The following is a 27,176-nucleotide window of genomic DNA, read 5'->3' on the forward strand; positions in this document are numbered from 1 at the left end:
GAGGAGGGCCGAAGACACGAGGCCGCGGGCATGTCCAATCCGATCGTCTGGTTCCCTTGGTTGTTCGTCTGTTTCCCTTGGCCTGCTCAACCCCCTGCAGCACATCGTTCGTTCGTCACCGTCCGAGCAACTTTGTCCACTGGACGGGGACACGGCGCGCTAGGTATCGCCCAATTCGTGCAGTAGCGATGCGGGAAGGAGACGTCGCAGCGGTTCCTTGGCTATGATGTCCCGGCCCATGAAACTGTTCGCGTAGCAGGGCGACAGATCCTGAAGGGATGGCGCGGGGATCGTGGCGGGAAAGATAAGACGGAAAACAGGGGACAAGAGGGGCAAGAACCAACAGGAAATGGAGGGGAGGGGGAGATACTGCGTAAGAGGCCCGCGCTTCGGGCCCTTCAATGGCGCAATGATTGGACGGCGGGCGCAGCACGCACTGCCGGACCCCGAATTGAGTCCCCTGATATGCCCGATGGGGCGTGGGCGCTTGTCGGACTTTCGGGCGTTTAAATTGCAGAGGTGAGACGTTTAATTCAAGCTTAAAGCCGTTTTCTTCCCTTGATAGGTAGATACCAGGGCCTGTTCTATGCGAGTGCCCTTGATATCGTCGCATTCATTCTCTTCTGTTTCGTTGGTTTGCTCTCCTACGTTTCAAGGCAGCATCCCCCCCCCCCGGCGATGCTTTCCAGATTCAGTTCCAGATGGGATTCAGAATAAGCCACCGGCTTCAAAAATGGTTCATGATACAGCTAGAGTCGTGACTTGGCGATGCGTTACACAATTCACACCCAACTCTCCACGGCAGGAGTTGGTGAAAGGCTGGTTTTGGTCATCGCTGCCAGCAATTCACTGACTCATCCATTCCATTGCATCAATGTAGGTTCACCACGATGGCGTAACACAGACACAGCCGGACACCATGGATCGCAATATCTGACATCCGCCTGCTCCCCCTACCTAAAGCCGTTCAGCTCGTTGAAGCCGGCCTGCACCAGGCTCTGCCTTCCCTTACGGTCCCCGACGCCGGTCCAGTAAAAGAGCCCGCCGAGGCCCATGCTCTTGGCATACTGGGCCTTGATGGCCACCGTTCCCGGCACGTCGAACGTCATGAAGCCGTGCTCGGCGTCGACATACGACGCCGCCGCAGCCGTGGCGTCCACCGTCGCCCGGTCCACCATCTCGTCCGACATGTCGCAGTAATCCACCTCGCCCGCGTCCTTGGACGGCCCACCGGGGCCTCTGGCCCGCGGGAACGTGCGCGCGTATGCGGGGATCCCGAGCAGCACCTTGCGGCTCGGGAACCCGCTTTGGATCACATAGTGGACACCGTCAGCGCACGCCGCCCGGAGGCAGGGGTTGTTGCTCGCCAGGCTCCGGGGAGGCAACAGCTGCGCGTGGTTGCCCGAGACCTCGGTCCAGGGCCCCGTCAGGTCGTAGCACATGAGGTTCAGGTAGTCGAGCAGGGCCGCCGCCCGTCTGAGGTCGATGTTCCTCAGGACGTACTGGCCCTGCGGCAGCGCCGAGGTGAGGAGGTACCAGCCCGCCGGCATGTAGCGGCGGATTTCGCTCAAGAGGGCAATGTAGTCTTGGCCTTGCTTGGCGTCGCTCGGATGCTCCCAGTCAACTAGGTAGGCGGCGTGTTAGAGGAAAACCAACAGGTGGCCCAAAGAGAGTGAGAAGGAGAAGAAAGAAAATCACTCACTATCGACACCATTGAGCTGGTACTTGTCGCAAAACCCCTTGATCTCGTGGGCGAAACGGGCGCGAGCGGCCGGATTGGCGGCCAGGGCCGGAAACTCGGCACTCCCGCCGCCGCCGCCGACGGAGATGAGTGTGCGGATGTGCGGGGCCGAGGCCTTGAGGTTAGCGAGGGCTGAGAGACATCCCCTGGTGCCGTCCACGGCGATTTGGGTATCCGCCCAGTCGTCGGTGAGCTTCAGCGTCCCGTCCGTGTTGACTTTGATGAAGGCGTATAAAACGTGGGTGACGGCGTTCGTCGGCAGGCAGGCCGGTGTCTGGTTCTTGTAGACGCGCCAGTTGGGGTAGTAGACGGCGTTGACCCAGCCTTGAGACATGACGGACAGTTTGAAGAGTGCAACAAAGATGACGAGTTGGAATATGAACAAGGACAAAGGAAATCCCCGTCATGAAGGTGATGCTGTTGAGGTTGAGGTTGATGTTGGTTTTGGTTTTGGTGTTGAGGCTGCGGCGCGGGGGAGGGGCACTAATAGTGCTTAGACCATCTTCTGCATATGGGCGATCCAGCGCGTCCGGGTGCGGCGGAGTGGTGCTGACGTGGAAGGCTCAGAGGGCGGTGCTTGCCGTGGAAGCCGCTGCGTGGCGCCCAGCCGGATCGCTACTGGGGAGCAATGACAGCCAAGGCAGCTAGCTGTAGCTATGATGGAGCGCTGAGCCCATGAACTCTCCTTGGCATCTCTTTTCTCCTCCCTTTTTCTCTCAATCACCGACTTTGTTGATTATCGTCTGCCACGAACGCAGCAGAGACACAGCCGGCATGGATACGGCTGAACGACTACACTCCTTCACTCACGCAAGCACCGCCCTATTTTTACATGTACTCTTCCCGGCGTCTTTTTAGCCGTCTCGCCCAAGGAGACGCTGCAGTACAGCTCGCTCCCTTTCGGGACGACAGAACACGCCCAGACGGGAAGCGATTCCGAATTGAAGCCATTCCGACCGTGTCCTCGGTCGGACGGAGGGCCCGCGTTCGTCTGACTGGGAAATGACACACTCGATGATGATTGCAGCCGGCGCTCCGAGGCACGCATGCAGGCAAACCAAAAACTCTGCTTTGGGGGCAGTAGCAGCCACCTAGATCATGGCCTCTATCGTCAGGACGCCAGCCTCCCGAGTGTACACCTCTGCCCTCACTTCGACTTCGATGGATATGTGGCTCCCAAGACCCCTAACTAGTCTACGGTCAACTTTCATAGTTCCGGTAAAATAATGAAGGAGGTGCTTCGCCCCTCTGGGCATCTGCTAACCAGCATCGAGAGACTCGGTATCGTGGCCTCGTTCTTTGGCGATCGGGTTGCTTACGCCCGTGGATTGGACAGGATCAAAGACGACTGGAGGGTGGTGGAAGGCTAATGGACGCACCATGACCGGATTTGCAATTGACTGACACGATGAGGCAGAGTATGTTCTCGGCAAAGCTCCGCAGAGTACGAAGGGTTGATGGAGGTTAAGCATAACCGACACCTATACCGACCCAAGGACCACCGGCATCGACAGCCGCGCAATTACATGCCGAGAGCAGCGGCAGCCTCGTCAAACGTAGCCGAATACCCGTCCCGGGAACTCCGAAAAACAAGTTTTAGGTCCGGTTTTCTGAATCGTTCAACCATCCTGGAGATGCGTGAGACACGCACTCTCGCCGGTTACGAGGTCGGAGGTCGAGCTACCTTGGTCTGCTCCGAGCTGGCTTCTCCGATTAAACGCGTAGGTACCCTCTTCGGCAGCGTGGAGGGGGGGGGGGGGGGGGGGGGGGGCGGGATCGACGAAACCCCGTTTCAATCCCGAGGTCGAAACAAAAGTGCGTGCTCGAAACAAAGTGCGCGCAGACGACAACGGCATCGTCATCCGCGCTCGTCGGGAGGCGGAACGGGTTCTCGGCCAAAAACATCGGGATCAATGTTTCGCACATCGTGCAACGTCCAACGTCGAAACATCGCCGACTCGTTTTGAGAACTATCCCAATAACGGCACAGGAGGCGGCACAAACGTCGTCGGCGAACAGCTGAAATGGCAAGCATCGGCCGCTGCTGACTCGTGAGAGGACAGATGCCGTGCGTTTGGGCTGTCATTCGCCAGCCATAGGAGCCTTGACATGTTCATGTTTGCTGCGGAATCTTGAAACATGGCTTTTGCCATGCTTCAGAGACTGGTGTTGTGGTTTTATCGATGCATTATGTCACGCAGGCGGGGGGGATCTGACAACGGAAACGAGGAAACGAGGCTGCTTGGAGTGGAGAAGGCGAGAACTCGGCGGCGCACCGTAACAAACCGGGGAGCCGTTTGCCGTCTTGCAAGGTCTCGCAACAGATCTTAAATCGGGAAGTCGGAGTAAGTGTCAGTGAGTCTGCCCGGCCGTCGACGGTGTTCCATACAACGGGCGGATGCCCGCTCCATTTTCTGTACGGCTTTCGGGACCACCAGCGCTGGTTGGGCGAGCCCCAGATGGATCCAGTTCGGGTGGCGTATGTTTCTTCGTCGCAGAGCATCTCCAGCCCAGGAGAGAGAGGGTTGGAAACCGGTTCGGCGCCAAGAGCAGCTTCTCTTACGAAAGACCTCAAGGTGCGCCTGACGTGGCCGTGCATCGCGTAAACGAAAAGAGAAGAGCAGAGAATGTCGCTCCAGCGTACCGGTCAAAGCCAAGCTCAATGTCTCGTTCGCCTCGCAGATGCCCGCCCTGTCTCGGAGAAGAAGCACTAGTCGCGTATGGACTTCAGCCCTTGGAGAGGCATAAGCCAACATGACTTATTGCTTCCATGGTAGTATGTTGGAAGCATTGCCAGGTTCGCCTGCGGGATGGTTGGCCCCGTAAGCGCAAGTATGTCGCATGCCGGGCCTGGACTTAAGCAGCATGCATCTCTGCGACATTCATTCGTTCGTCTGCTCATTGAGGGTTTGATTGACAGGAAATGAAGGGGGGGCGAGGAGATGAGATGGCGCGCCGGGTTAGCACGACGGGACGACAAAAACTTACAGAGACACTCACACACATTTGATGCCGCTGATGGTGGTTAGGTACAACACCACGATGCACAAGGTCCAACGTGGGGCTCCCGACTTGTCGGGATGGTCCCTGAGTCTGTTTCTTGTTTCGACCGCCAAGAGCCTTGGCCACTGAAAGATGGCAAAGTCAAAAAAGCCGAGCGTTCCAAACTTGGAACTCCACGACTCGCCCAACGGTCTACTGCATACGGTCGCTGGGGGTTCCGGACAGTGATATCCTATCTGGTAATACTGACCGCAGTATCACCGATTCCCAGCATCATGGTTTCTATCTTGCTGGTACCCATTTCCACCCAGATTAGCTGCGGCGCATTTGCTCTCTGGTCGGCAAATGTGGACGAGTTCGTCCTTTGTTCTGCCGTGATTGTGGCGCTGGCACTACGCATGTTTCAGCTTCCGACCCGACCACCTGGCCAACCGCACAGAACAGGAAGCTTTCCTACCTTTGCGGCGATGGAAAATTCCACCCTTGCCCCATGTCTGATCTGGTCGTCGTCGGGCGGCAAGACGAAGCGAGCCGGCAATAGGAAAGCAACCAACACAGATACCCAACGGCATCGATAACAGATGGATGGAAGCTGCCTCCATGGGGCGGGATGATGAACAAGGATCTATCTCACTGCTCCTGTCAGCAGCTTGCCACTGCGTGCGTGGGCGTTTCTCTTGGATGCACGTCCATAAGACACAAAGCCCACGGTTGCGTTGCCAACTCACCATGCACCGATCGGTTCCATCATTACAGGGAATGGGGGAGGTCAAGAAAACAATATTTCTGTCCTCTCTGGGCGTCGTCACTTCCTTTGTTCTTTGCCAACAAGGAAGGGCCTGGCAGCCTCAGTTTGACACGACTCCAACTCTTTAACCCTTTGCCCCGTCGTCGCCGTGCGTGAGCACCTCACATGACACGACATGTCAAGCCTTTCTATTGCCAACCCAATGCCGTTTTCCCCCCAATATGTACGCTCAAGAGCTCGTCGCTCAATGCACACCTGGCAGATGCGCCATTGTCCTCGGCATCTTGTCGAAGGGCGGACTCCGACAAATCCAGGGAAACTAATGGCTATGGCAGGGTACAATTCACGATAACATCCTGCATGAGGAGTTCCACGACAGTCCTCGTATTCATAGAATCGAGTCACCCCAGGTCCCACCCCCCGGCTTTTGGACGATCACCCACCAAGCGCCAAGGGTGGGGGAGGGGGGACCAGTCTCAGATTCGCACCGAGGGGGTTGGGTTCTTGGCACACGTCCCCGGTGCATTACCTAGTGAATCCTGACTGAAGGAGAGAAGGAGGATTCGAACCTCGGGGCATTTGGCCGTTGCGGGTTGATTCTCTGCTTCAGCTCCCCTCCCCCCTCCGTCTTAAGCCTCGTCCTTTCTGTTCTGGGTCCTTTCTCCCCCGCGCCTATGCTACTCGCGCTGTCTTTCAAACGTATTGTCTACTTCAGTTTGAGAAGACTCGCACTACCGGTAACACTGATATGATTTGCGTAAGAGTGAACGCACTAATTACTACCTATACCCTAGTAAAGAGAGCCAGCACTAGGCTGCGGGACGATCCAGGGTGACCCGCAAGTGGAGGTTGGCAGGCATCCGCATCCGCATCCGCATCCCACCAATGCTCCAATACCCCGGCCCAGCCTCTCTCCCACGCCCCTCCCCCAAGGGAATTAAGCACGGAAGAGCCTCGATGGCAATATATCTTGCGTGTCGATTGCCGGATGACCTCATCGCCAGGACAGCCGCGCCACGATGGCTGCAGCATCTGTGCTGCTGCCTCACAGTCCCTGGAAGGACCGTAGTCTGGCTCTCCACCTGCCTATGCACGAGCGAAAAAAGGCGAATGAATCTCGTTGTTGCGGCAAAGGCGCTTTCGGTTTCTGTTTTACGACCGAGGGCGGCCCTGTCGAGGGGAACCCCTCGTTCCATCCTCAGAGACACGCGAATTGTTCGTCAGGGAAGCGCCCAGATTACAGTTGTTTTACCCGGTTTCTTTACTTATTTTCTTTTTTTCCCCTCTTTCTTTTCTATTTCTTTCTTTCATGTTCATTCAGTCATCCGTGCTCTACAGACAGGGGGGGGAGGGGGGGAGGGAGTAAAAACGAAACAAAGTTTGAAGGAAAAGTGTCCAGGCACCCAAGCTAAAGGAAGGGCTGGATCAACAACGGTGTCGTTGGCGCATACTTAGCCGGTCCCCAGATTGAGGCATCTTGATACAGCGGACAGCGGCGCTTGTTGCTGACTCGAACCCCCCTGGCCGGGTTTGGCCGAGTCCCATGCGGCTTCCTACGCCAGAACACACCACTTACAGTCTCAATTTACCGTTTTATCTAGCGTCGTTCGCGTTGCCCCAGCCATCCTCCGCAAGCCGCGAGCAGCCAGCCTGTCAGCTAGTCAGCATGGTTGCCACCTTTTTGGCATTGGCAGTGTTGTGTGTGCCGGACTCGCAAGTGCCAGTATGATGGAATGGCAGATTTGCTCTGCCTTCCACATCCCGGTGGGCTGAAATGGTTTCCTCGTCTCACCCATCCAAAGGTACCATGTCCTCTTGTGAGAAGAATCCTTCCAGTCAGCTGTCAGCTTAACGGCCTCCAAGCCTCTTGACGTCAAACCGCGCCTCCTCCACGGCTATCTTCCTGTCAACCTCCTCAGTCCGCCATGCCCTTCGCCGTACCATGTACGGGGTCTACAGCTCGTATCGGAGCCTCATCCGTCGTACGATAAATCCTTGACAGCTGCCAAGACATCATGACGCCCCAGGGCTGAACGGCCAACATCCGTCGAGCACCTCGAAGCAAGCGCTTCCATGCGGGATGGAGGGGGGATGAGGGGGAGGGTAGGAGAGGGGAGGACGGGCCACCGTCTCCGTCTTCTTCGTCCGGTTTCTCAAACTCGTCGACGATGAGGCAGGACAGCCACCCTTCGCAGCCTGCGGGTTCGTCCTCTTAGCGGGACAATGATTAAGCTCTGCTCATGGATGAGTCGGCCCAAGGGTGGTGAGTTCTTGGCAAGGACCCGTCAACTCAGACCGTTCAGTGTGTTGCATGTCTCCTTTCTGTCCAGACTCTTCCTCCGTAACGTCTCAAATCCCATCATCATATAAGTCTTCTGCTTCTCCCCCCGTTTTGCCCAACCTCTCGACTTGGCTTCATCCTGCATCCTGCATCCTGCACCCTGCTTCCTGCTTCCTGCTTCCTGCTTCTCGTTATCCAAGCAAGCTTAATATCAACCTCACTCCACATCCGAGTCCCTGTCACCCACTGACTTTCCCGGTCACTGTCACTGTCACTCTCAGTCTCACTTACTACCAAGACTTCCGCGCTCCATCACAGCAGCCATGTATATCTCTTCTACTCTTCTTGGCGCCGCTGCCGTCTTTGCCCTCAGCGGAGGTGCCAACGCAGGGTACGTCCCCTCCTCCCCTTCTTTCTCTGTCTCCCTTCGCCTTCTCGGCCCTCGGACACGGACGTGAAACTAACAAGCTCCATCAGCCCGGTCACCCGCCGTCAAAGCCCTCCCGTGGGCCAGCCCCTCTCATCGTGCACCCAGCCTGGCCTCGTCGCGCTCACGTTCGACGACGGCCCCTTCATCTACACGTCGCAGCTGCTCGACACCCTCAAGGCCAACGACGTCAAGGCGTCCTTCTTCCTCAACGGCATGAACTATGGCAACGTCGAGACGGCGCCCTACCCGGACATCGTCAAGCGCATGAAGGACGAGGGCCATCTCGTCGGCTCCCACACGTACTCGCACGCGGACCTCAGCACGCTCTCGTCGGCCGACCGCATCGCTCAGATGACGCAGCTCGAGGACGCCACGCGGAGCATCGCCGGCTTCGCGCCGCGGTACATGCGCACGCCCTACCTGTCATGCGACGACGCGTGCGTCACCGACCTCACTAACCTCAACTACCACATGATCGGCACCAACCTCGACACCAAGGACTACGAGAACGACACGCCCGATACGACGCACATCTCGGCCGAGAAGTTCATGAACGGGCTCAGCGAGGACGCCTCGTCCAACAGCTACATCGTCCTGTCGCACGACGTCCACGAGCAGACGGTCATCTCCCTCGTGCAGAAGATGATCGACACCCTCAAGGCTAGGGGTTACCGCGCCGTCACCGTTGGGGAGTGCCTCGGCGACGCCCCCGAGAACTGGTACAAGTCCTAAGCCCGGCCGGATGGGGGGACTTCTTCGTCGTCGTTGCGGTATTGCGGCGTTTTTAGAGAAAAACTGGCTTGTGATTTGTTGTTTATTTATTTATTTACCTATTTATTTATTTAGAAAACGGGGGGTTATTTTCAGCATGGGAGAATTCGGCTGCGAGAGTCGATTTCCGTCGACGTTTTCTATCTATGGGCTCGCGCGTCGCGGGAGAAAATGGGGGGAAGAGGTGGGAGGCTTTTTTCTGTTTTTGTTTGGTTCTCTCTTCTTTCAGCTGTACATAGAGCATTATGCGGTGACGCAGGGCATCCGCGGTGCAAAAAGGCAACTTGATGGGAGGTGTCAATAATCCAACACTCTTTTTTTTTTAAATACAAAAACTCAAAACCACGTTTAATCATGTGTGCAAACCCGTCCAAGTCGACGCGGACGATCTCGGAGAACCCCTCCCCTCTTGTGGAACACCACCCACAAATCTCACACCCACGCCAAGAGTAACTAACCCCCCTCCCTCCCCCCGCCAATCTCTCACACAATCACTCGCTGGGTATATCTCCACGACAGAGTGCTCTACTTATATCGATGAGTAATCACTCTCATAACCACTCATCCTTCGGTCTGGTGGCTCAATTGGTAGGGCGTCTGACTTCGATTGATTTTCACAAAATTGAATGAATATTCGGAAATTTATCAGAAGATTGCGGGTTCGAGTCCTGTCCGGATCGAGTGTCCTCTTTTTTTCCCCCGTCAGTCAGTATGGTCGGTGATTCATCGGTATCTTTTGTCATGGGTTTTCGAATGGTCCCTCGTGGCTCCCCCGTAGTTTTGGAGGGGAGGGGGAGGGAGTCTGGATGTGACGCATCGTCCACTAGTGTCTATTTTTGCAGCAATGTGTTGATTGTTTCTCTATTACCGTCTGAGCCTCACGTCATGGCACGCTCGGATGGTTCGTTCGTCTTGTCTGCTTGTCATTTGTTTTTACGTTATTGTGTTCCAACAGTCCGAAAGTCTTTTCCTTGACCATTGTCAATTGTACCGGGGCATGAAAGGGGGGGGGGGGGGGGGGGGTTCTTCTGACCGTTTGACTTTTCCGTCTCTTTTCCTACGGTGTGTGCAAAGCATAACTTAAAACCGACTGCTTCGTGCACCGCTCGAAGTCTCTGTCAGAAGAGGTGTGTGTGTGTTGTCAGTTTCATGTCCCTGGAGGATGCATTCTGCTATTTTGAACCACTGCCAGCGATGTCTTGATATGGCGAGTTCAAGTGATGGAGATACGCGACTTTACAGTAGGGATTGGTTTTTATTTTATTTTTTGCCCGTCCTTCTTTTTTGCCTCCCTGCGCTGCATGAGAATTACATACACGGGTCTATTAATCGGAAGCAACTAAAGCACTGCCATATGAAGGCTTAGCAGGGTCTCCCCCTTCCCCCGACCTCGAGGAGAGACATAACAACTTGGAGTCGTTGTCGATTGAAGGCCAGCGTGGAAGATCTGCCAGGGCTCGATTCGGGCTTTGGTGGTCAGCGAAGCAGTAGACGGAGCCGACGGGCTCGGCGGCCCTGCCGAGCTTTGGTCTTCCGGAGATCGTGCGCATTGTAGAGATTGACAAAGGTTTGGTCTGTGTAGGTTCTTGTCGTCCTCTTGATACCCCCGGCTAGGACGCAGGTCGCGCTCTCGGGTTCTACTGCGATGGCTAGCGGCGATCTTGGGTCGGCTGAGGGGCCTTCTCAAGCAGCGTCCAATGCAATCGACAAGCTCCCTCTCATCCCTTAAACCAAGGCGGCGAACACACCGAGGCATTTCATACCGAACCTTACCGGCCTCATATCATTCGTGGGGTTCCTGGCTCGATCCTCCTGTCGTCTTCCCCGTCCTTTCCTCCCTCCCGGGGCTTCCACACAGGTGGGTGTGCCCCGTCCTGACACTCACGTCCCAGCTGAATATGGACGTTTTCCAACCTCCCCAGCCGACCTTCAGCTCGAAGCTGTTGGAGAAGCACGTTCCCTGACTCTCTGGTTCGTTTTCCGGTTTGGTTACGACCTCCCAGTCCCCATCGCCCGGCTTCTCTTTTTCGTCACGGCTTGATGTCGGAGGCTCAGACCCGGCTCCTTCGGTAGCTACTTTTTCCCCTTCGATTCCAGATCAGCACCTGATTTGACATTCTCGGTATCAAAGAACGCGTTACCTGGCGGTGCTCGACTAGTGGCTTCTTGTTGTTCCATTTGGTGGGTCAAACGGGCCGGACGTGGTCGTTGGAGCTGGCTGGAGCAACGGGCGCTCCCAACAGAAGTAGCCTGCCCTACAGATAGGAACCGAGTGGCAAAGGGTCGTATGCTTATCGGGCAATAAGCCCGATCCAAGCCCGTAGCCCCCCTCCTTCTTGCGATGCGATTCGGCTATCAGCCGGTAGCAGAACAACCTCGGCGCGACAGAGTGATAGACACACTTGAGAGAAACACGGAGATGGTTGAAGACCAGAACCCCTGAATTCACCAAATAGGCTTGGATTCATTAGACAATAAATTCTACCCGATTTATCAGAATTTCTTCCGAGGAGTGTTTCTGCAATCGACGCAGCAAGCCAGAGCCAAAGCCGTTTCAGGTATTGTCACCGCATGATGTTGTTCTGTGTGCCACTGTGGTGACATCAGGTCTGCGCAGGCTATCCAATGTTCATATTGCTGAAATTCTTTGACTCATCGTCGATCTTGTTACTTTTGGGTGTAATGTGGAACAGCACTCTCTTTTCCGGCCCATGTTCCTCTGGCCACGTCGGGGCAAAGACGCCCTTCGCCCCACGCCTGAGCGCAGGTTGAACCACGTAGCCTGGCATCTCACTTGTTGTTTCTTGCGAGCTGCCAATCCGACGATTCGGCATGAATGGTAATTTACAGGGCGTGGAGGTTGGCGGATTAGCCTATTACGGCTTGACCTGCCTCTTCCCCCCTCAGACTTGCTTTGTCTTGGTTGACCGAGAACTCTCCGGGCACTGTCCGCCTTCGCGGGCATCTTCAGTCGGTCGGGTCCGTCGCTGTTGCATATAGCTCGAAGTTTCGGTTCCTTTCGGCTGCTTCCAGGAAACGACAACACACCCCCATGCCCTTTCATCCCCGGCCCCGGCCACCTCTCGAGCCTCCCGGGGAAGATTCCGTGCTGCTGTCGATCCACTTGTCCGGCGTCTTTGGGCTTTCCGTCTCCGTCGTGCTCGGGTCGGGGAGGTTGTTGAGATCGATTCTCTTGAAGTCCCCGATCAAATGCGCTATTGACGACTCATCATATACCTCGACGGGCGGCTGCCCGTAAGCGCCTGTCGTTGCCTGCGTGGCTTTGCTTGCGTCATGGGAGTCCTTGGCTGGGCAGAAGCGGCTCGAAGAAACGCGGGTTGCTTCCACAATCTTGGGCGATATGGCCTTCCAGGCTTGGCGTGCGCTCGGAAGGCAGGCCACAAAAATGCCCACGCAGAGCTCAATGTGGGAGAAGAGGGAGGACTGGAAGGAATTGCCTAGATAAACGAGCTCAGTCAGCATGTTTGCCGTCATGTTGTAATCTCGCAGTGGACGCCGACCTGTGATGTTGGTAGAAACTGCAAAATCCCTGACCACCTTGATACGGTAAGCGCTGACAGCCGTGAGACTTGTGGGAGTTAGTATCGGTAAAGGACTCCAGAAGGTGGCCGTACGTACAATATCCCAACGCTAAACATGAGAATTACGCCCGCCTTTTTCTTCCACTCCATTCTCAGGTTGTAGATTTGCGATGCCGGCAGCATGAGCATCCATACATCGAGCGCGAGGTTGAATGCACCGTTGCATATGGAGAATGCATTCATGTTGATGCATTTCTCTTCCATCTTTCCTGCCCACCACCCATTCCAAAAGAAGTTGAGGGGCCTGCACCCGCCGAGAACAACGGCGGTGAAAGAAATCCCGAGCAGAAGGTTGAAGAGCTGTGTACCCCAAAGAATCCTCCTAAACTTCTCGTCGGGAAAGATGCGTAGATAGAAAAATAGAATCGATGCCTTGATGAACGCTAAACCGTTCATGTATAGTATGGTGCAAATGAACAAATTCTTGCGCCAAATGTCAGTGATGAGACCCTGAAAAATATCTCGGGCAATCGGCCTTACAAAAAGACGGTCGGTAATCTGGTCAGGAGTAAGCGTCCAGATGTCTCTCCCAGCGCCAGACTTTTCGGCTACAAGTGATATTCGTCAGTTCCGTAATGGATAGAAATACAGTCGCCAGTCACGTACCCAGAATGCTCAATGGGAAGATGGCTGCGACATGAACCTATTATACGATTAGAACAAATTGGTTTTGGGTGGTTGAGAAGCAAAGGACAGGGGAGCTATACATATGCTATCAGGATGGTCAGATCGTCCCAGCCCCAGCCCCAAGGCGAGAGCTTCAACAATTTGTCGACGACCTTGAGGATGATGAAAAAGGTTTGGACGCCGAATAGAAGCTCACGAAACCACTGCATCATGTCGTATGCCGGAGTTGGAGGAACTCCACAGGCGGTCATTGACTGGTTAAGGGCCACTGTAGAAGGCAAAGATGAGCTTCAATCCTTTGCTCGGATGGGGTCGACTTGATTCTAGCCCTTACCCAGCATCTCCTTTGCTGTGCAGCTCTCTTGGACGCATGTTTGCATATCGGCGGCCAATACCTCGTCGTGGCATATGCATGTTTGGTTCGTAATGGAACAATCGGATTGGCCTATTTCTTGAAAGAGGCATGTGATCTATTTGTGTAAGTAGATGTCATGCTAAGCCTGTTCTTCTGGGATCTGCTCACAGCACAGCCTGGGAGGCCGTTGACAGACACATCCGATGCAGTCACGACGCTGCCGAGCCCAAGTAAGCAAACGAGCAGGGCGAAGAAACGGCCGGTAGCCATCCTAAGCTATCAACTGCTATATAGCGCGGCCCAGGAGCCTCTCGTGAACAGGCGTACCCACCTGACGGTTGTAGCTGCGTTTATCAATGCTCCGAGCTTACGCAGGATGGGGAAAACGTCAAGGTAGGCCGACTTTTTGAAGGAATATTGGGTGAGTATGGTGTCGATAGTGTGCGTTGAGGGTATCGAATGGAAAGAATACAAGCACCAGTACCCAAGAGATGGAGAGACCTGGCGAAGGCAGTGCCGACTGGCTAGCTGGCATTGCACTTGGCTGAAGAATGGACTGGTTTAGGACCGGTTTAAAACATTCTGAAAGTCTTTGAGAGATGGAGCGTCTTTCCGCCTCCTCGTGATAGAACCTTACTGGACCCGGTTGAGGTGTAGCTTGCGACAACTGGCCCAGTCGATTGGCAGGCAGCCACCAGGGGCTCCTCTTTTCACATTCTCTCTAGCAAAAAGGACCGCAAATGCGGCATCGCTTGATCTCTTTGGCTAGCATAGATGATGGCCTCCTAGGAGATGCCGCTAGGGCGATCGCCAGCCATGAACTAGTCTCTGCTTGGGCGCGTTGACTTACTTAGAAGCAGTAAGATGGCTATGCCGAGCCCCGAATGGGGAGAAACACTGCAGTAATACCGTTTGCGGTCTCAAACTATGGCAATGATATGTATTCGGTAAAGGTCATTCATTCTCTTTGACGTTTATACGTTATTGATGACATTCGATATACGGTGCCATCCAATTACCACCCCTCGCTTTGGAAAGCCCGATACTTCTCACAGGCACGCCATCTTCCCGCTACATCATCGTGTCTTGCTGTTTGCGGCTCGCCATCATGGGCGCCGCCCTTGTGAGACGGGTCTGGCCTTTTCTCCTTCGAGGACGAGCGAGCCACGTGGAGAAACCAGAGGAGACACAGCGAGTGAGGCGGTTGACCAGAAAGAATGGCATTCACCTGGCTTCCAGGCCTACCTATTTCAGCCAGGCGCTCTCGGATAACGGTGTGCAAGACAGGCAAATTGGAATGAGCTCACATGCCATACGCTCAATGATTCTTGATCCCTTGCTGTCCCGCTGCTCTTCTTCCCACGGCCTTCCCGATCCGGTCTTTGGGCCGTAATAGAGTGAGTGAGTGAGTGGGTCACTCGGCAGCGGAATTCTAGGCTGACGACCGAATGACCAGGTAGAAGCTGTCCTAGAAGGGAGGCATAGTGGAGACACCGATCTTTTTCTTATTGGAACTTGTAGACAAAAAGGAAGACAATATAACCTGCCTGCACAGAAATAAACCACATGAGACAGACTTCGATTCCACTACAGATAGGTGTGTGTGTGCGTGCGTCCATGCGCGCAAACACCGAAATAAATACACACTGGTACCGCACACACACCCACACACACACATTGCGCAAAAAACATGGACGTCTCGGGTGGGTTTTAACCACTTATATCTCCCCGAGGTGGGCTCGAACCACCAACCTCCAGATTAACAGTCTGACGCGCTAGCCAATTGTGCCATCGGGGATGAGCTCGAAATGAGCTGCTCGAGACGCTGTTGGTGTGACCATCAGAATTGGGTAATATGTACTACTCTTACTACGGATGCCAGGTTGTGGGTTGTTTCAAGGCCCTAGGGTGCGGGTCTTTGGGGCCTACCTACCGGTTCCTCCTGCTGGGATGGAAATGGTGATTGGTGGTACGAGGTACTGACACAGGCGGCGAGATATGGGTATGACGCGGACAGCAGTTGGGTGCACCAAAAAAAGTATCCGGCCTGTCAAAAAGCAGAGCGAAAGATGGGTTTAATCAACTCTGATTTAAGCCTGGTCTTCAGTAACAGACAGGTTATGGCGGGTCCAAGTAAGAATGGAGGGGCAGTAGCCGCATTTTACCAACATTCTTCCAAGAGGGTCACAGGGTAAACTCTTAGAAAGCCTACCAGTCACTAAGCCAAGGTAGCTAGCTTCGTTCAATTCCAGTCCTGTCGGTCAGTCTGAGATGGCAGGGATTGTTTGACAAGACCGGGTCAGAAGTAAACTTAACAGTGTCGCCATATGCAACAGAGGCAAATCACTGAGATAGACTGTAGAGGTTTTCTTTCCTATTTCAAATTGTTGACAAGAACCTGTCGAGAAACACGGCATTTACTGGAATAACGGAAGCTCGATCAACCTTTGGCATTAACACGCCGTCATCTCATGCCACGGAGCAGCCCCCGGCGGCAACCGTAACAGCGGACCCAACCAAGCCCGATGATACCTGTCAAGGCAAACCCTGCCCACGATGGAGTCAGTCGGAGCCCACCACCACCTTTCTCCGTCTGACCCTCACTGGCGATGCGGCCCTTCCCTCTGATAGGGCTTAGGGCAATGACATGACAGCAGTGCACGCAGGCACAAGCAGTCTGGTCGGTTAGCTCAGTTGGTTAGAGCGTGGTACTAATATATCATCGGATATGTTGAGTGATGCCAAGGCCGTGAGTTCAAGCCTCACACTGATCATCAACTTTCGTTTGTGGTGGCGCTGGTTTTTATTTTATTTGATGTATATCCAATTAGTTGTTGGTTGGTTGGTACGGGCTGCGCTGCGGCCTGGCCAGTCTCGCGCTAGGCATCTGTTTTTTTTCTCTCTCGTCACGATGCAGGCTGGCTAGGATTGGGGTAAACGCTCTTAGACCTAGGACTAACGAGTTGGCTTTGAAGTAAGTTAATTTGCTTGCGCATTGCTCGTAATCGGGCGATCAACTCAACGTTCACTTCATCCGACAGAGACGATGCTGAGGGACTAAACAACGAGGGGGGGCAATCTAAGACAGTGAATGATGATTATGAATGCAGCCCTGCCACACCGATGTTCGCAAGCTAGTTTGGGAGAGCATGACCCGGTCGATGGCACGAGAGGAACTGACGAGGAGGACGAGGACCCGGCTTGGGTTATCGGATAGCCTTTGACGCGGACATGAAGGACATAACGGCGCGGATATGGGACATGTAGTTGTTCAAATGCCATTGTTGGAGAACCGTCTTCCTCTCTTACACCTTACCCCCCTCCGATGCCTCATGGATGGCGAGCTTCCCAGCCATGGACGACAAAAAAGAGAGAAAGAGAAGAGAAACGAAACACAGCACGCGCATAACTCGAGCCCAAAACGCCGTGTCATGAAGTTTCAATGTTTCATTTGCCTGCCTGACCCTTTTTACAAACCAAGCCAAGCAGCGATACCGCGAGGCATGCCATGCAATTGCATCGACGGAAGCGCGACGGCGGAGAGAACCAGCGCGATGCTAGGCTTCCCACGCACGACCCTCGCCCCCATGTGTCGAGCCCTGGCCGCAGTCCCGGTCCGTTTTTCCCTAGAGACGCGAGACCAACGAGCCAGATATTTTGATCCACGTTTGACTCCCTCGTTAAACAGTAACTGCCAAATATTCTTCGCGGGAAACATCAAATGCTGGACCCGGTAACCCACAGCGCTTCCCCCAAAGGTGTTGTGCTGCATATCCCTTTTCCCCCACCACCGCTCGGGCAAGAAAAAGAAACCATCCGACCCATACCGTTTAACGGTAGGACTTCTGGAATCTGGAGCGGGCACCCTTACCACCGAACTTCTTGGGCTCGCACCGGCGGTTGTCGGCGACGAGGAGGGTACGGTCGAACTGGACGAGAGCCTGCTTGAGCATGTTCTTCGAGTGCTCGTCGACGAACTTCTGGTAGTAAGCGACAACCGACTTGGCAATGGCCTGACGGATGGCGTAGATCTGCGAGGTGTGACCACCACCGGTAACGCGGACGCGAATGTCGATGTTGGCGAACTTGTCAAGGCCGAGGACGAGGAGGGGCTCGTAGACCTGTGTTCCATAGCGTTAGCCTTCATTGAGCTCTTTTTGAATGTGCCTTTCCCACCCCCTGTGTGCAGGGGCCTCGATCGCTATAGGACTTCTCGAATCGATTCGTGGATGTAGGTGGTGAAGAGCAAAAGCGATGCGCGCGTTCTTCTCATCCGTAGAGAGAGCCAAACGTCACAGCGCTTGCTCTTCATTCCATCCAACCTCCCAATCCATCCAGTTCCTTTCTTCTTGCCAACCGGTTTTCGTCAATGGGTTCGTGCAGGATTGAATCGTACCTTGAAGCGGAGGATCTCAGGCTGGACAAGCGAGAGAGGCTTGCCGTTGACCTTGACGAGGCCCTTGCCAGCCTATTGCGCGGGGGGGGAAAAGTCAGCCTTCCCAATTCTGATATAAATGTCTATCTTTCCCCTCTTTCCGTCAATCCGCTTCCCGTATTCGTCTTCTTTCTCTCGGAGGGAACATCGGGTTTTGATCGTACCTTGCACTGGGCAACGGCGGTGGCGGTTCTCTTCTTGCCGAAGCACTGCACGCTCTGGGTGGACGACATGTTGCTGCGTGGATGGAGAGACTCTGTGAGGAAGTTCGCAGCGCGATCGTGAGGCAGGGCGTGTAATTTGCTTTGGTCAGGCTCGGTTTCAGTAATTTTTGCGTTTGGATTTGAGAGAGGGTTTGGTGCCCTTTTTGCCGGGGCTATGCCCGATTAGTGGTCAAGATTCTCCGAGTGGGTCGTGCAGCCTGCGTGCACGTGACGCAGGAGCTTCGCTGATCTGGGCCTGGCTTTGGTGGTCCTTGGAACGCTAGACGACCGAAGATGCTTATGTCATCTTTCGAGGTTGGCGGACGACCCGACTTGTTCACAAATGACATCGGCGCCCACGACCCCCGATGTGGCATCCACCGCACCCCTCTATTCGCAACCTCCACCCGCCTCCGCATGTGAAGCACCACGCTCCAAACTCCCCATTTCCCCCATACTCTACCTAAACTCCCATCCCGACTCCGACCACAACACACGCGACCATGTCTCGTAAAGGCGTCGGCCTTGCGGCCTTCGATCGCTCCCGCCTCACCTCGGCGCAGTATGCCTCCCACGGCTCGAATCTGCGCAACACCAATGCGCAAGCCCTCGAGACCCAGCTCTCCGTCTTCCGCTCCCTTCTCCAGCAGTTCGCGCAGACCCACGCAAAGGACATCCGTTCGAACCCGTCTTTCCGCGCCCAGTTCGCCCGCATGTGCTCCGCCATCGGCGTCGACCCGCTCGCGTCCTCGTCCTCGTCCTCGGGCGGCGGCTCGTCCTCGATCTGGGCGCAGCTGCTGGGCCGGTCGGTCAACGACTTCTACTTTGAGCTGGCGGTGCGAGTGGTCGAGGTGTGCGGCGCGACGCGCGACGAGAACGGCGGGCTGATCGGGGTCCGCGAGGTGAGGGAACGGATCATGAAGGGGCGCATGGAGGGTGCGAGCGAGGTGACCGAGGACGATGTGCTGAGGGCTGTCGGCACGCTGAAGCCGCTGGGCAGCTCACACAGCGTGATCAAGGTTGGCAGCAAGTCGTATATCCGAAGCGTCCCCAAGGAGCTCAACACGGATCAGAGTGCCGTACTGGAGGCTGTGCAGGTATTGGGATACGTGAGCATCTCAATGCTGATGATTAACTTGCGGTGGCCCAGGGCGCGAGCCCAAACTGCATTGGAGGATCTTCTCGGTGAGGGCATGTTGTGGGTGGATAAGCAATGTCCAGAATCGGAGTACTGGAGTCCTGGGTTCATGGTGGACACTGGTGAGACGCCGGCTGGAGAATGAAACAGGGAGTGAGTGAGTCCAAGATGCAAATTCAACCCAAGCACTCGACCTGCCGTTTTGGCTGCTGTCGCCGCTGCTTCATCGGCGGACATCGGCCACGTCGATTCGATTTGCAACCCGCAGCCAGCAACGCAATGCCAAAGGCCCCCCCGCCTGAGGTAAGGCGTGAAGGCTAAATCCCAAAGAGGACCAGGCCGCCTATGTGCTAGCCGGAGCCATCCGTGAGAGACACGATGAAAAGGCTCGCACAATGACGCGTTGGTAAACGCTGATATGACTTGGAATAATCGTAACTGCACTATGTGCCGTAGATGTGGATTAGAGCATTAGGGACCACTTGAACGAAAAAGCGCGTAGACAATACCAAACATTTCGAGCCTAAATCCAAGCGCATTCGAACCTATTTACCGACACAGGAAATATAACATGACAGCAGCGTTTGAAGCAAGCAAAAGTTGCAAGGACGCTGGGCGATCGGCTGCAACCTTTCCGAGCTCGCTTGCTCCCTCAGCTCACATATCTTCACACTGCCCCCCCACGCCTCTCAACTCCAGAAAGCCGCCCCAAAGGGCTGGGCTTATTTTCGCATTAGATGTTTACCGGGTTTCTCATCAAGTGGGCGTTATATCGACATCATCTCAACCATTTCACCATAGCAGAGTCGTTTAGTAAGCGGGGTTGGGACCTCCAATCGGACCTCCCATCGGGCCAGGGTAGTCCTTAGGGCCCGGGTAGTCCTCAGGGCGGCCTCCCATGGAGGGAGAACGGCCGTCACCGAAGTGCTTCTTCCGCAGAGCCGCAAGGCGCTTCTTCTTGGTGATGGTGTTGATGTAGGTACCGATGATAAAGGCAACCAGGTTGAAGAAGGGAACCCAGAGTTGATCAGGGAGGAACTTCTGGGCAAAGGCCAGGCAGAGCGGAGATGTGATCCAGCTGACCTTCATGACCTTCCAGAATCCAACCCTGACAGTGGCACGGACCTGGTGGTACGTCTTAGCACCGGCAATGAGAGCCATCGCGGTGAGGTAGACGGAGTTTTGGATGGGCGCAATCTGTAGAATGCGAGTTAGCACGCGCACAGCAGGTTTTGATGAGCGACAGGGCAACATACAATCAAGTTGCTGACAATAATCTGCAAGATCTTGGCGCGCAGGCTGGTGCGGCCGGCGAAGGTCTTCTGAAGGGCCCAGATGAGGAAGTGGCCGAGAGGGGCACTGACGAGGGCGCCGTAAGCAGCCATCTTGGGCACGCGCGAGGTGAAGTAGTCGCCATGCTTGTTGCGGTCCTTGGCAAGGAAGGATGCGATCAGTTCCTGGGCACCAGCGAGAGTACCAGAAGTAAGCATCTTGGTGCGCAGAGGGTTCTTCTCAAGCTCCCTGATGTAGGCCTGTAATAAAAAGCACGTCAGCATCTCATTCCGAGACTCCACGAGGCTCCACGATGCTGCTCCTCTCGCGCGCAATTCACGGCGGGCAGCATCGGAGGGGTTGGCAGACAAACCGCAAGATAACCCTTGGTTCCGGCATTCTTCTTGCCGCCGGTGACGGCGGTGCCGATGGCCTCGGAGATGGGGTGCTTGCCGCTGGTGCCGGGCAGAGGCTCTCCGATGAGGCCCTTCTTGACCTCCTCCACACCCTTCTTTATCGTCTCCTTCTCGAACTTGACCGACATTGTGGGCTAAGACTCCGGGGGTATCGCTAACGTAATCGAGAAATCGCGGTGGGAACTGCGGTGAAAGAGAGGAGTATCAGCATTCAAGGCCCGTCTTTGAGGGTGTTTGCGATGGATTTTCGGGGGGGCGTTCGTCAATTGATTGCGGCTCCAGAGTACAAGCCCGGGGGGGCAGCCAATAATTTGTTTACCGCGTCGCTCTGCCGACCGACCGGGGATGATCGGTTAATTGAGCGGCTAGAGCTTCGGTCACTGGAAACTTCAATCGCAATGACGGGCTGACCCGGGGGGCACGGTAGGAATTTGAGGCAACGTACTGAAATACTATTGTTCGAGATTTGTAAAAGAAAAAAGAAAATTGAGCGTCTGGGCCGTCGTCAGAAGTGAGGGAGGTTGGGCGGCAGCAGCACAATGGAGAGAGAGAGAGAGGGAGCGACGGAAGGGTTGTTGATGTGGCTGTGGTTGAGGAGGTTGACACAATTGGGCTGGCTGGGGGGTGTACGGGGCCTGGTGCGACGCATACTGGGGGGGAGGGGGGCTCTAGGTACGCAAGAACGGGAGAACCACCTCGGCTGGGCTGGGCTCAGCTGGGCTGGCTGGGGAAGAAATTGACAGAATTGATGGGGGTGGTGCCAAACTGGGCAATCTTGGACTTGGAGCTCTGGTGTGAGATGCTCATTTGTCTGGCAACGCAAGAAATGACGGGGGGGTGTTGCAAAACGGGGCAAGAGCTGGTCGGAGCTGCAGGGGTGTGATCAAATGTGGATTTTGATTGGCTCATTCTCTGCCAGTGGTCCGAGCTTTGTTTTCACTTTGTGAGCGGGGCAATCCAGTGGCATCGAACTGGTGTGCTCGCCAGTTCGTTTTGACAGCAGTCCAATGACTGACTGGCAAAGACTGAGAAATGGGAAATGCTACCTAGTTTCGCGATTTTGCAATCTGGCTAGCCTAGATGTGCCGGGTTGACCCATCGACGTGGTCCCTCCCCAAATGATAGTTTGATGATCGGCCTTCATGCTATACTTCCCCGAATCGTCCGAATGTCGTCCGAACCACGCCATCTTGCATGCATATCGATGCCCCTCACCGCAGCTCAAAACATGCGGTGAGCTGAGTGCTCCACGCGCAAACTCCTCGCTTGCCACGGGCTGTGATTTGTATACTCCCCTCAATATAGAGGAATGAAGACTGTGGCCTGCTTTTGTATCGGTCGACCTCGATACACGGAATGATGCCCGTCGATACTGATATTGGTCCAAGTCGGAGAGCACATCTCCTTCTTTCGCGTAACTTTGTCCGCCAGACTGCAGAAAAAGCTATGGTCTCTAATACTTAATTGTCGAGAGCCGATGTAGTCTGTTTCTCTGCCATGGCCAAAGCAACATCAGATAAAGAGCCTCGGCATCAGATGAAGTTGTTGCGCCAGTATTTCTGGTTTCTCCGAAAACACCACAAGTGATATAACATGTTAATCTGGTAGTCCCAGTACGTTGTGGCCGATGATGGCTGAAGTTGATGTGTTCGGGGAAACAGGATCGTATTAAAAAGGCAAGTTCTGTATTAAACCGAAATACACCTACGTAGGCCATGTCGCAATTTTAGTTTCAATTCAGCATGAGCCGAAACTCCCAATGCTGTGGTCTGTCCTCCTACTGGTCCAGTTAATTCAGATGAACTGTTGCTAAAGCAAGGTGCTGCTTCCCGGACCTGTCCAGCCCAACCGCGCCTTCCTCCTCGGTTCATTCAAGACCTTCTTCACCTGATCACAAGACTAGGTAGGTACCCAAGAGTCATCACTACGCGAGACTAATAATTCACAACGTTCCAAGTAAACACCGATCCTAAAAACATTCTTCACCCACCTATCCTTGTCTTGAATTGGCCATCTCCTCGAGGTCGTTTCTGGGGTATCTGGTACCGTTATGGCCGCTCAGCCCGCCCCTCACCCGGCGCGTGCCTTCGCCGCTTGTACACACGTCACAATGGTCCGCGTGTACAGCTATATCCTTCGATGCGACTCTTGTGGCAACTACGGCCCCTTTGGCTGGTTATATCGCTGCTCCCAGGATCAGGAGGAAATCCTGCGCGATTCCATTCTCAGCGGAGACGAGGTGAGGTGGAAACCATCCAAGGCCAGAGACGACGCTGATAGGGTTAAGGTCACATTCGATGACTTGGGCAGGAAGCTTATAGCAACTATACAGCCGAGGAACCGCGGTCCTGAAAAACGGTCTGGAAATGCCGCCTGCTTCCTTGAGGAGATGCCTCCGAGGGACATCACAACCACCTACACCAGTAACCAGCTTCTGACTATCTTTAACCAACGCAAACATGTACGTGTATCTTTGCTCTAAATGCGCTTACACATCAATTAATGCCTCCATTTTAGCTTGGAGACATTCTCCGTCAAGAGTCGTTCCGAAAGAACCCGACATCTACGGAAGAGCACGAAGGTGCTCGCCAGTGCAGCACTTACGATTTAGACGATATCCTGGGCCGCAGCGTATCAACTCCCTGGGTTCCCAACGCCAAAGATGAGTGCAAATACAAGATATGCCCTTATTGCCGCCCTGGTGGAGCGGACCGAGCATATATCAGTCTTGACGGTGTCGCAGAGGGCAGCATTCCTGCTACGGCAGCTACCGGATATGGATTCCATCTCTTCCGCCAGAGACCCATCTGCAGCTCCAGTCTAGTCGCCAATCTAGGTTTACGACCAGCTTCAGCGGTGAGCACCTCCATCGTAAGCATACACAACATGTCTGACATCATTACAGCCAGCAAGGGCTCCTGGGCCTGCCTTCTCCCGTACATCGTCGGCTGCGAGTAATGATATTACTAACGACGCACGACTGGCGAGCCAGCTAGCTTCGCAGCTCGATCCTACGGACATGGCTAATGACACGAGGATCATGTCATCTTACCCTCTCCCACACGCCCAATTGCCCCGGTCGCCAGGCTCCCCAAACCTTGCCGTCCAGGCTACAGGCCGCCAGGAGACTGGTGAGATAGATTCGTCCTGGCAGGATACTACAGCCTCCACTATAGGCCTGCCGGCTGCCGCGAGTGCCCGGCGGCTTAGTGGGGATGCCACTGCGATGGAGGAGCACGAGAAGGAAAAGGGCAAGTTTCTCGCAAAGCCTCTAGAGGTTGCGCATGGAGTGGCCGTCTCGGAAGAAGGCGTGGAGAGGCATGCTCCGGATCTTGTGACTCAGGTCTGACGACAGAGACGGAAGAATCATTGTGTTGATCCCCTGCATTTGGTGACCGAGGCGTTGGATTGTACGAGATACCCCTGTTGCTAGGTGTTAAATGGTATTCTTTCACGCACGATATGCCCTTTAGGAAGATAGGACACGAGCTCTGCATGGCTCATATACACATCTTGCAACTGCCTATGCAGCTTGCGGCGTAATTTGCAATCGCAGAACCAGCCAAAGTATGCTACAAATGTTTCAGGGGCTGAAGATAAAAACAAAAGAGAGCTAAGCAGACGACTTAACAAGAGCGGAACTCTTGGCCGGGGTAAGTTCAACTACGGCACGTCAGCGTCTAGCAGAGGGGCCCTAGCTTGTTTTTCTCATCCTTCATTTCTTGACTCTGTCTAAGGAAACCCCTGTAATTGCTCGCAATCGCGTCACTCTCTAGTGCACCCATCCGCCCCAAGACGCAACGTCCACCCCGTAAACCGTAAATGCCCGCATCTCCTTCCCGCGCACACACATCCCCTTCCCTCCCTCTCAGGTCTCTCAGTCCTTCGTGCTCTCCAGCACGGCCTTCATCATGGCATTGCCCACGGCGACGGCGTCCTTGAAGCGCGGCTGGAAGAACTCCTGCGTGGTGACAAACCGGTTCTTCCACGTCTCGAAGTGGCCGAGCGAGACGCACTCGGCCCACCCCCGCGCCGCGAAGGTGAACTCGAGGTCGTCGGAGCGGTAGGTGTGGTCCTCGACGGCCGTCCGCAGCGCGTCATCGAGCAGGTCGCGGCTGCGGAACAGGTGCTCGGCGACGCCCAACCACAGCCGGAACAGCGGCGTGGAGCAGATCATGTGGTCGTAGGGGACGATGCCCAGCTGCGCCCAGCAGTCCACCATGGCCAGCAGACTGAGGTGGTTGTTGGCGCGCGGCGGGCCCGTCTGGTCCTCCTTGCGGCCGAGGGAGAAGCGCTCGAGCAGGTCCGGGTTGAGGAGCGGCCGGTCTGCCCACTTGGGGCTGCCGTCGCGGCCGAACACCTTGTCCTTGGCCGCGAGCACGCGCGCGCGAAGGGCGTCGGCGTTTCCCTCGAGCATGAGCTTGTAGAGGTCCGTGACGGAGCGGGCGAACTGGGAGATCTGCTTGCGGGCCTCGGGGTTGAGGATGGCGAGGCCGGCGTAGACGTGCCACTTCTGAGAGTAGATGCGCAGCATGATGTTGATCTTCACGTTCTCGACGCCGCCGACGTAGCGCGACATCTCCCAGGGGAACTGCGTGTTGGCGTGCCACGCCTTGCCCATGGAGAGGAACGCGGCGTGCGTGACGGCCTGGGTGTCGGCGGTGATGCGGTCGTGCTCGAGCGCCGTGAGGTGGACGTGCTTGGACCCGAGCACGGAGAGGACGGTCTCGACCTTTGCGGCGGACGCGGGGGAGGAGCGGTGGGGGATGATGACGAGGGGCTGGTTCCGCGGGTCGACGTTGGGGCCGTGGAGGGAGTGGCAAGAGACGATTTCGACGTCGGTCGGGAGGTGGCGCTCGAAGGCGGCGATTTCGGGCGCCTTGCAGGACGTTTGGCCCCCGACGATGGCGCCGAGCTTGGTTGCTAGTCGCGGGAGAACGGTGTCAGATAGGCAAACCACTGTCTTGTACAGACGAGCATGGAGGAAAACTCATACATGGGCCGTATTGGGAAATCACGCGGTCAATGGCGGCGGCTTCAACGCTGTAGATGATGTAGTCGCTGGCGCGGGAGACGTAGTGGCCATTGCGGCAGATTTGTATTTTGTTCTAATCAAGAGAAAACTGCTCAGCCGGGTTTGCACACCGAGGGAGGCAGGGCAGGCTTTGTGTAGCATTGTCCCGTACATTTCCAGAGAACTCTTCTTTCAGGCTCTCGTACTTTTCCTCCTGGTCACACGCCATGATCCTGCCAGAAGCCCAAGGCGTCAGTATCTCCATCACGTTCAACCATCTACTGTGCAATATTTTGGTATAGCAAGGATAGGCATGAAGCTATTGCAGATTCCTGGGAAGCATGTTAGCCTCGCAACTTTCAAGACAAAGGGTCATAGGAAAGAGTTTGTGATTGTGTAGGTTCAGACAGGTAAAGTTTAAGGTAGCTAGGTGTATCATCATGGAAAGCCTTCAGCCTTTCCTGGGGCCAAGACGGCTGGCCAGGAAGTCCTCGGGCGATACTCTAGCCAAATGCGCTCTTGTCATCAAGACCAAGGGGTGGGAATGTTGTGTGTGCGTGTAGGAAGGACATATAGAGAAGGTGGGTGGGTGGCTTACCAAAAGAACTGCAAAGCGCAGAGGCCCAGGCTGGGGAGTGCACAATTACTCACTTCCATCCAGCGGCAGAGAGCCTCTGCGCGTACATCTTCCCCATGTCGCCCATGCCGATCAGGCCAACGACGAAGTTTTCCATCTCCGCGGGGATGCCGCCGCAGGGCTGAGGCTGTACGGGAACAGAAGATGCCATCGTGCCGATGTGTGTTCCTGCTAGGTTAGAAAATGCCTCGAGCGGAAGCGTTCTTTTTCCAAGGCTGCAAAAGGTCTGCGCGAAGCAAATCTCTCACATCCTGAGCAAGAGGAAAACTCTGCAGGGCCGGTCCACCAGCTTCGAGAGCTTTTCGAGGAGATGGGAGCTCTGAGAGTGCCGACTGTGTGTGAGTGTGTAAGACGAAAGAAAAAAATTACTCCAGGTTGGAGTTCCGCTTTTTGATCTTCTGGCGCGCGGCCGGCGGAAGCGCGGGAATGATTGGCCGAAAAGCCCCTCCATTGAGCTGGATAGATACATGCAAGAACCTGGTGGGGGACGACTACGCTTAGTG

General features: G+C 55.2%; 9 protein-coding genes and 3 non-coding genes across 12 annotated transcripts; 6 read left to right on the forward strand and 6 right to left on the reverse strand.

Annotated features, from left to right (window-relative positions):
• Window positions 1–953: 953 nt before the first annotated feature.
• On the reverse strand, window positions 954–2,075 carry GLRG_00384 (glycosyl hydrolase family 18; the record flags this gene model as incomplete). The annotated part of the gene is made up of 2 exons (XM_008091069.1): window positions 954–1,624; window positions 1,703–2,075. 2 exons carry the CDS (start codon window positions 2,073–2,075, stop codon window positions 954–956), a joined length of 1,044 nt encoding a protein of 347 aa, XP_008089260.1.
• A 2,746-nt stretch (window positions 2,076–4,821) lies between these two features.
• GLRG_00385 (uncharacterized protein) lies at window positions 4,822–5,322 on the forward strand (the record flags this gene model as incomplete). The annotated part of the gene is made up of 1 exon (XM_008091070.1): window positions 4,822–5,322. The coding sequence occupies one exon, from the start codon at window positions 4,822–4,824 to the stop codon at window positions 5,320–5,322; it is 501 nt and encodes a 166-aa protein (XP_008089261.1).
• Window positions 5,323–8,096: 2,774 nt separating this feature from the next.
• On the forward strand, window positions 8,097–8,935 carry GLRG_00386 (polysaccharide deacetylase; the record flags this gene model as incomplete). Its single annotated transcript, XM_008091071.1, has 2 exons — window positions 8,097–8,164; window positions 8,251–8,935. The coding sequence occupies 2 exons, from the start codon at window positions 8,097–8,099 to the stop codon at window positions 8,933–8,935; spliced, it is 753 nt and encodes a 250-aa protein (XP_008089262.1).
• A 609-nt stretch (window positions 8,936–9,544) lies between these two features.
• Window positions 9,545–9,654, forward strand: GLRG_13010. The gene has a single exon. It is a non-coding gene; the product is annotated as a tRNA-Arg (tRNA).
• A 2,380-nt stretch (window positions 9,655–12,034) lies between these two features.
• On the reverse strand, window positions 12,035–13,583 carry GLRG_00387 (uncharacterized protein; the record flags this gene model as incomplete). The annotated part of the gene is made up of 7 exons (XM_008091072.1): window positions 12,035–12,432; window positions 12,496–12,563; window positions 12,614–12,999; window positions 13,057–13,124; window positions 13,183–13,219; window positions 13,284–13,471; window positions 13,538–13,583. 7 exons carry the CDS (start codon window positions 13,581–13,583, stop codon window positions 12,035–12,037), a joined length of 1,191 nt encoding a protein of 396 aa, XP_008089263.1.
• Window positions 13,584–15,282: 1,699 nt separating this feature from the next.
• On the reverse strand, window positions 15,283–15,356 carry GLRG_13011. Its single transcript has one exon. It is a non-coding gene; the product is annotated as a tRNA-Asn (tRNA).
• An 881-nt stretch (window positions 15,357–16,237) lies between these two features.
• On the forward strand, window positions 16,238–16,332 carry GLRG_13012. The gene has a single exon. It is a non-coding gene; the product is annotated as a tRNA-Ile (tRNA).
• A 1,056-nt stretch (window positions 16,333–17,388) lies between these two features.
• On the reverse strand, window positions 17,389–18,226 carry GLRG_00388 (ribosomal protein S9/S16; the record flags this gene model as incomplete). The annotated part of the gene is made up of 3 exons (XM_008091073.1): window positions 17,389–17,679; window positions 17,955–18,026; window positions 18,158–18,226. The coding sequence occupies 3 exons, from the start codon at window positions 18,224–18,226 to the stop codon at window positions 17,389–17,391; spliced, it is 432 nt and encodes a 143-aa protein (XP_008089264.1).
• Window positions 18,227–18,699: 473 nt separating this feature from the next.
• On the forward strand, window positions 18,700–19,479 carry GLRG_00389 (EAP30/Vps36 family protein; the record flags this gene model as incomplete). Its single annotated transcript, XM_008091074.1, has 1 exon — window positions 18,700–19,479. The coding sequence occupies one exon, from the start codon at window positions 18,700–18,702 to the stop codon at window positions 19,477–19,479; it is 780 nt and encodes a 259-aa protein (XP_008089265.1).
• Window positions 19,480–20,144: 665 nt separating this feature from the next.
• On the reverse strand, window positions 20,145–21,150 carry GLRG_00390 (Mpv17/PMP22 family protein; the record flags this gene model as incomplete). Its single annotated transcript, XM_008091075.1, has 3 exons — window positions 20,145–20,531; window positions 20,591–20,866; window positions 20,980–21,150. The coding sequence occupies 3 exons, from the start codon at window positions 21,148–21,150 to the stop codon at window positions 20,145–20,147; spliced, it is 834 nt and encodes a 277-aa protein (XP_008089266.1).
• Window positions 21,151–23,132: 1,982 nt separating this feature from the next.
• GLRG_00391 (uncharacterized protein) lies at window positions 23,133–24,371 on the forward strand (the record flags this gene model as incomplete). Its single annotated transcript, XM_008091076.1, has 3 exons — window positions 23,133–23,483; window positions 23,540–23,878; window positions 23,928–24,371. 3 exons carry the CDS (start codon window positions 23,133–23,135, stop codon window positions 24,369–24,371), a joined length of 1,134 nt encoding a protein of 377 aa, XP_008089267.1.
• A 528-nt stretch (window positions 24,372–24,899) lies between these two features.
• On the reverse strand, window positions 24,900–26,824 carry GLRG_00392 (prephenate dehydrogenase; the record flags this gene model as incomplete). The annotated part of the gene is made up of 4 exons (XM_008091077.1): window positions 24,900–25,945; window positions 26,019–26,130; window positions 26,209–26,269; window positions 26,688–26,824. The coding sequence occupies 4 exons, from the start codon at window positions 26,822–26,824 to the stop codon at window positions 24,900–24,902; spliced, it is 1,356 nt and encodes a 451-aa protein (XP_008089268.1).
• Window positions 26,825–27,176: the final 352 nt, after the last annotated feature.

The sequence above is a fragment of the Colletotrichum graminicola genome (assembly GCF_000149035.1).
Source record: "Colletotrichum graminicola M1.001 genomic scaffold supercont1.1, whole genome shotgun sequence".
Classification (NCBI taxonomy): Eukaryota; Fungi; Ascomycota; class Sordariomycetes; order Glomerellales; family Glomerellaceae; genus Colletotrichum; species Colletotrichum graminicola.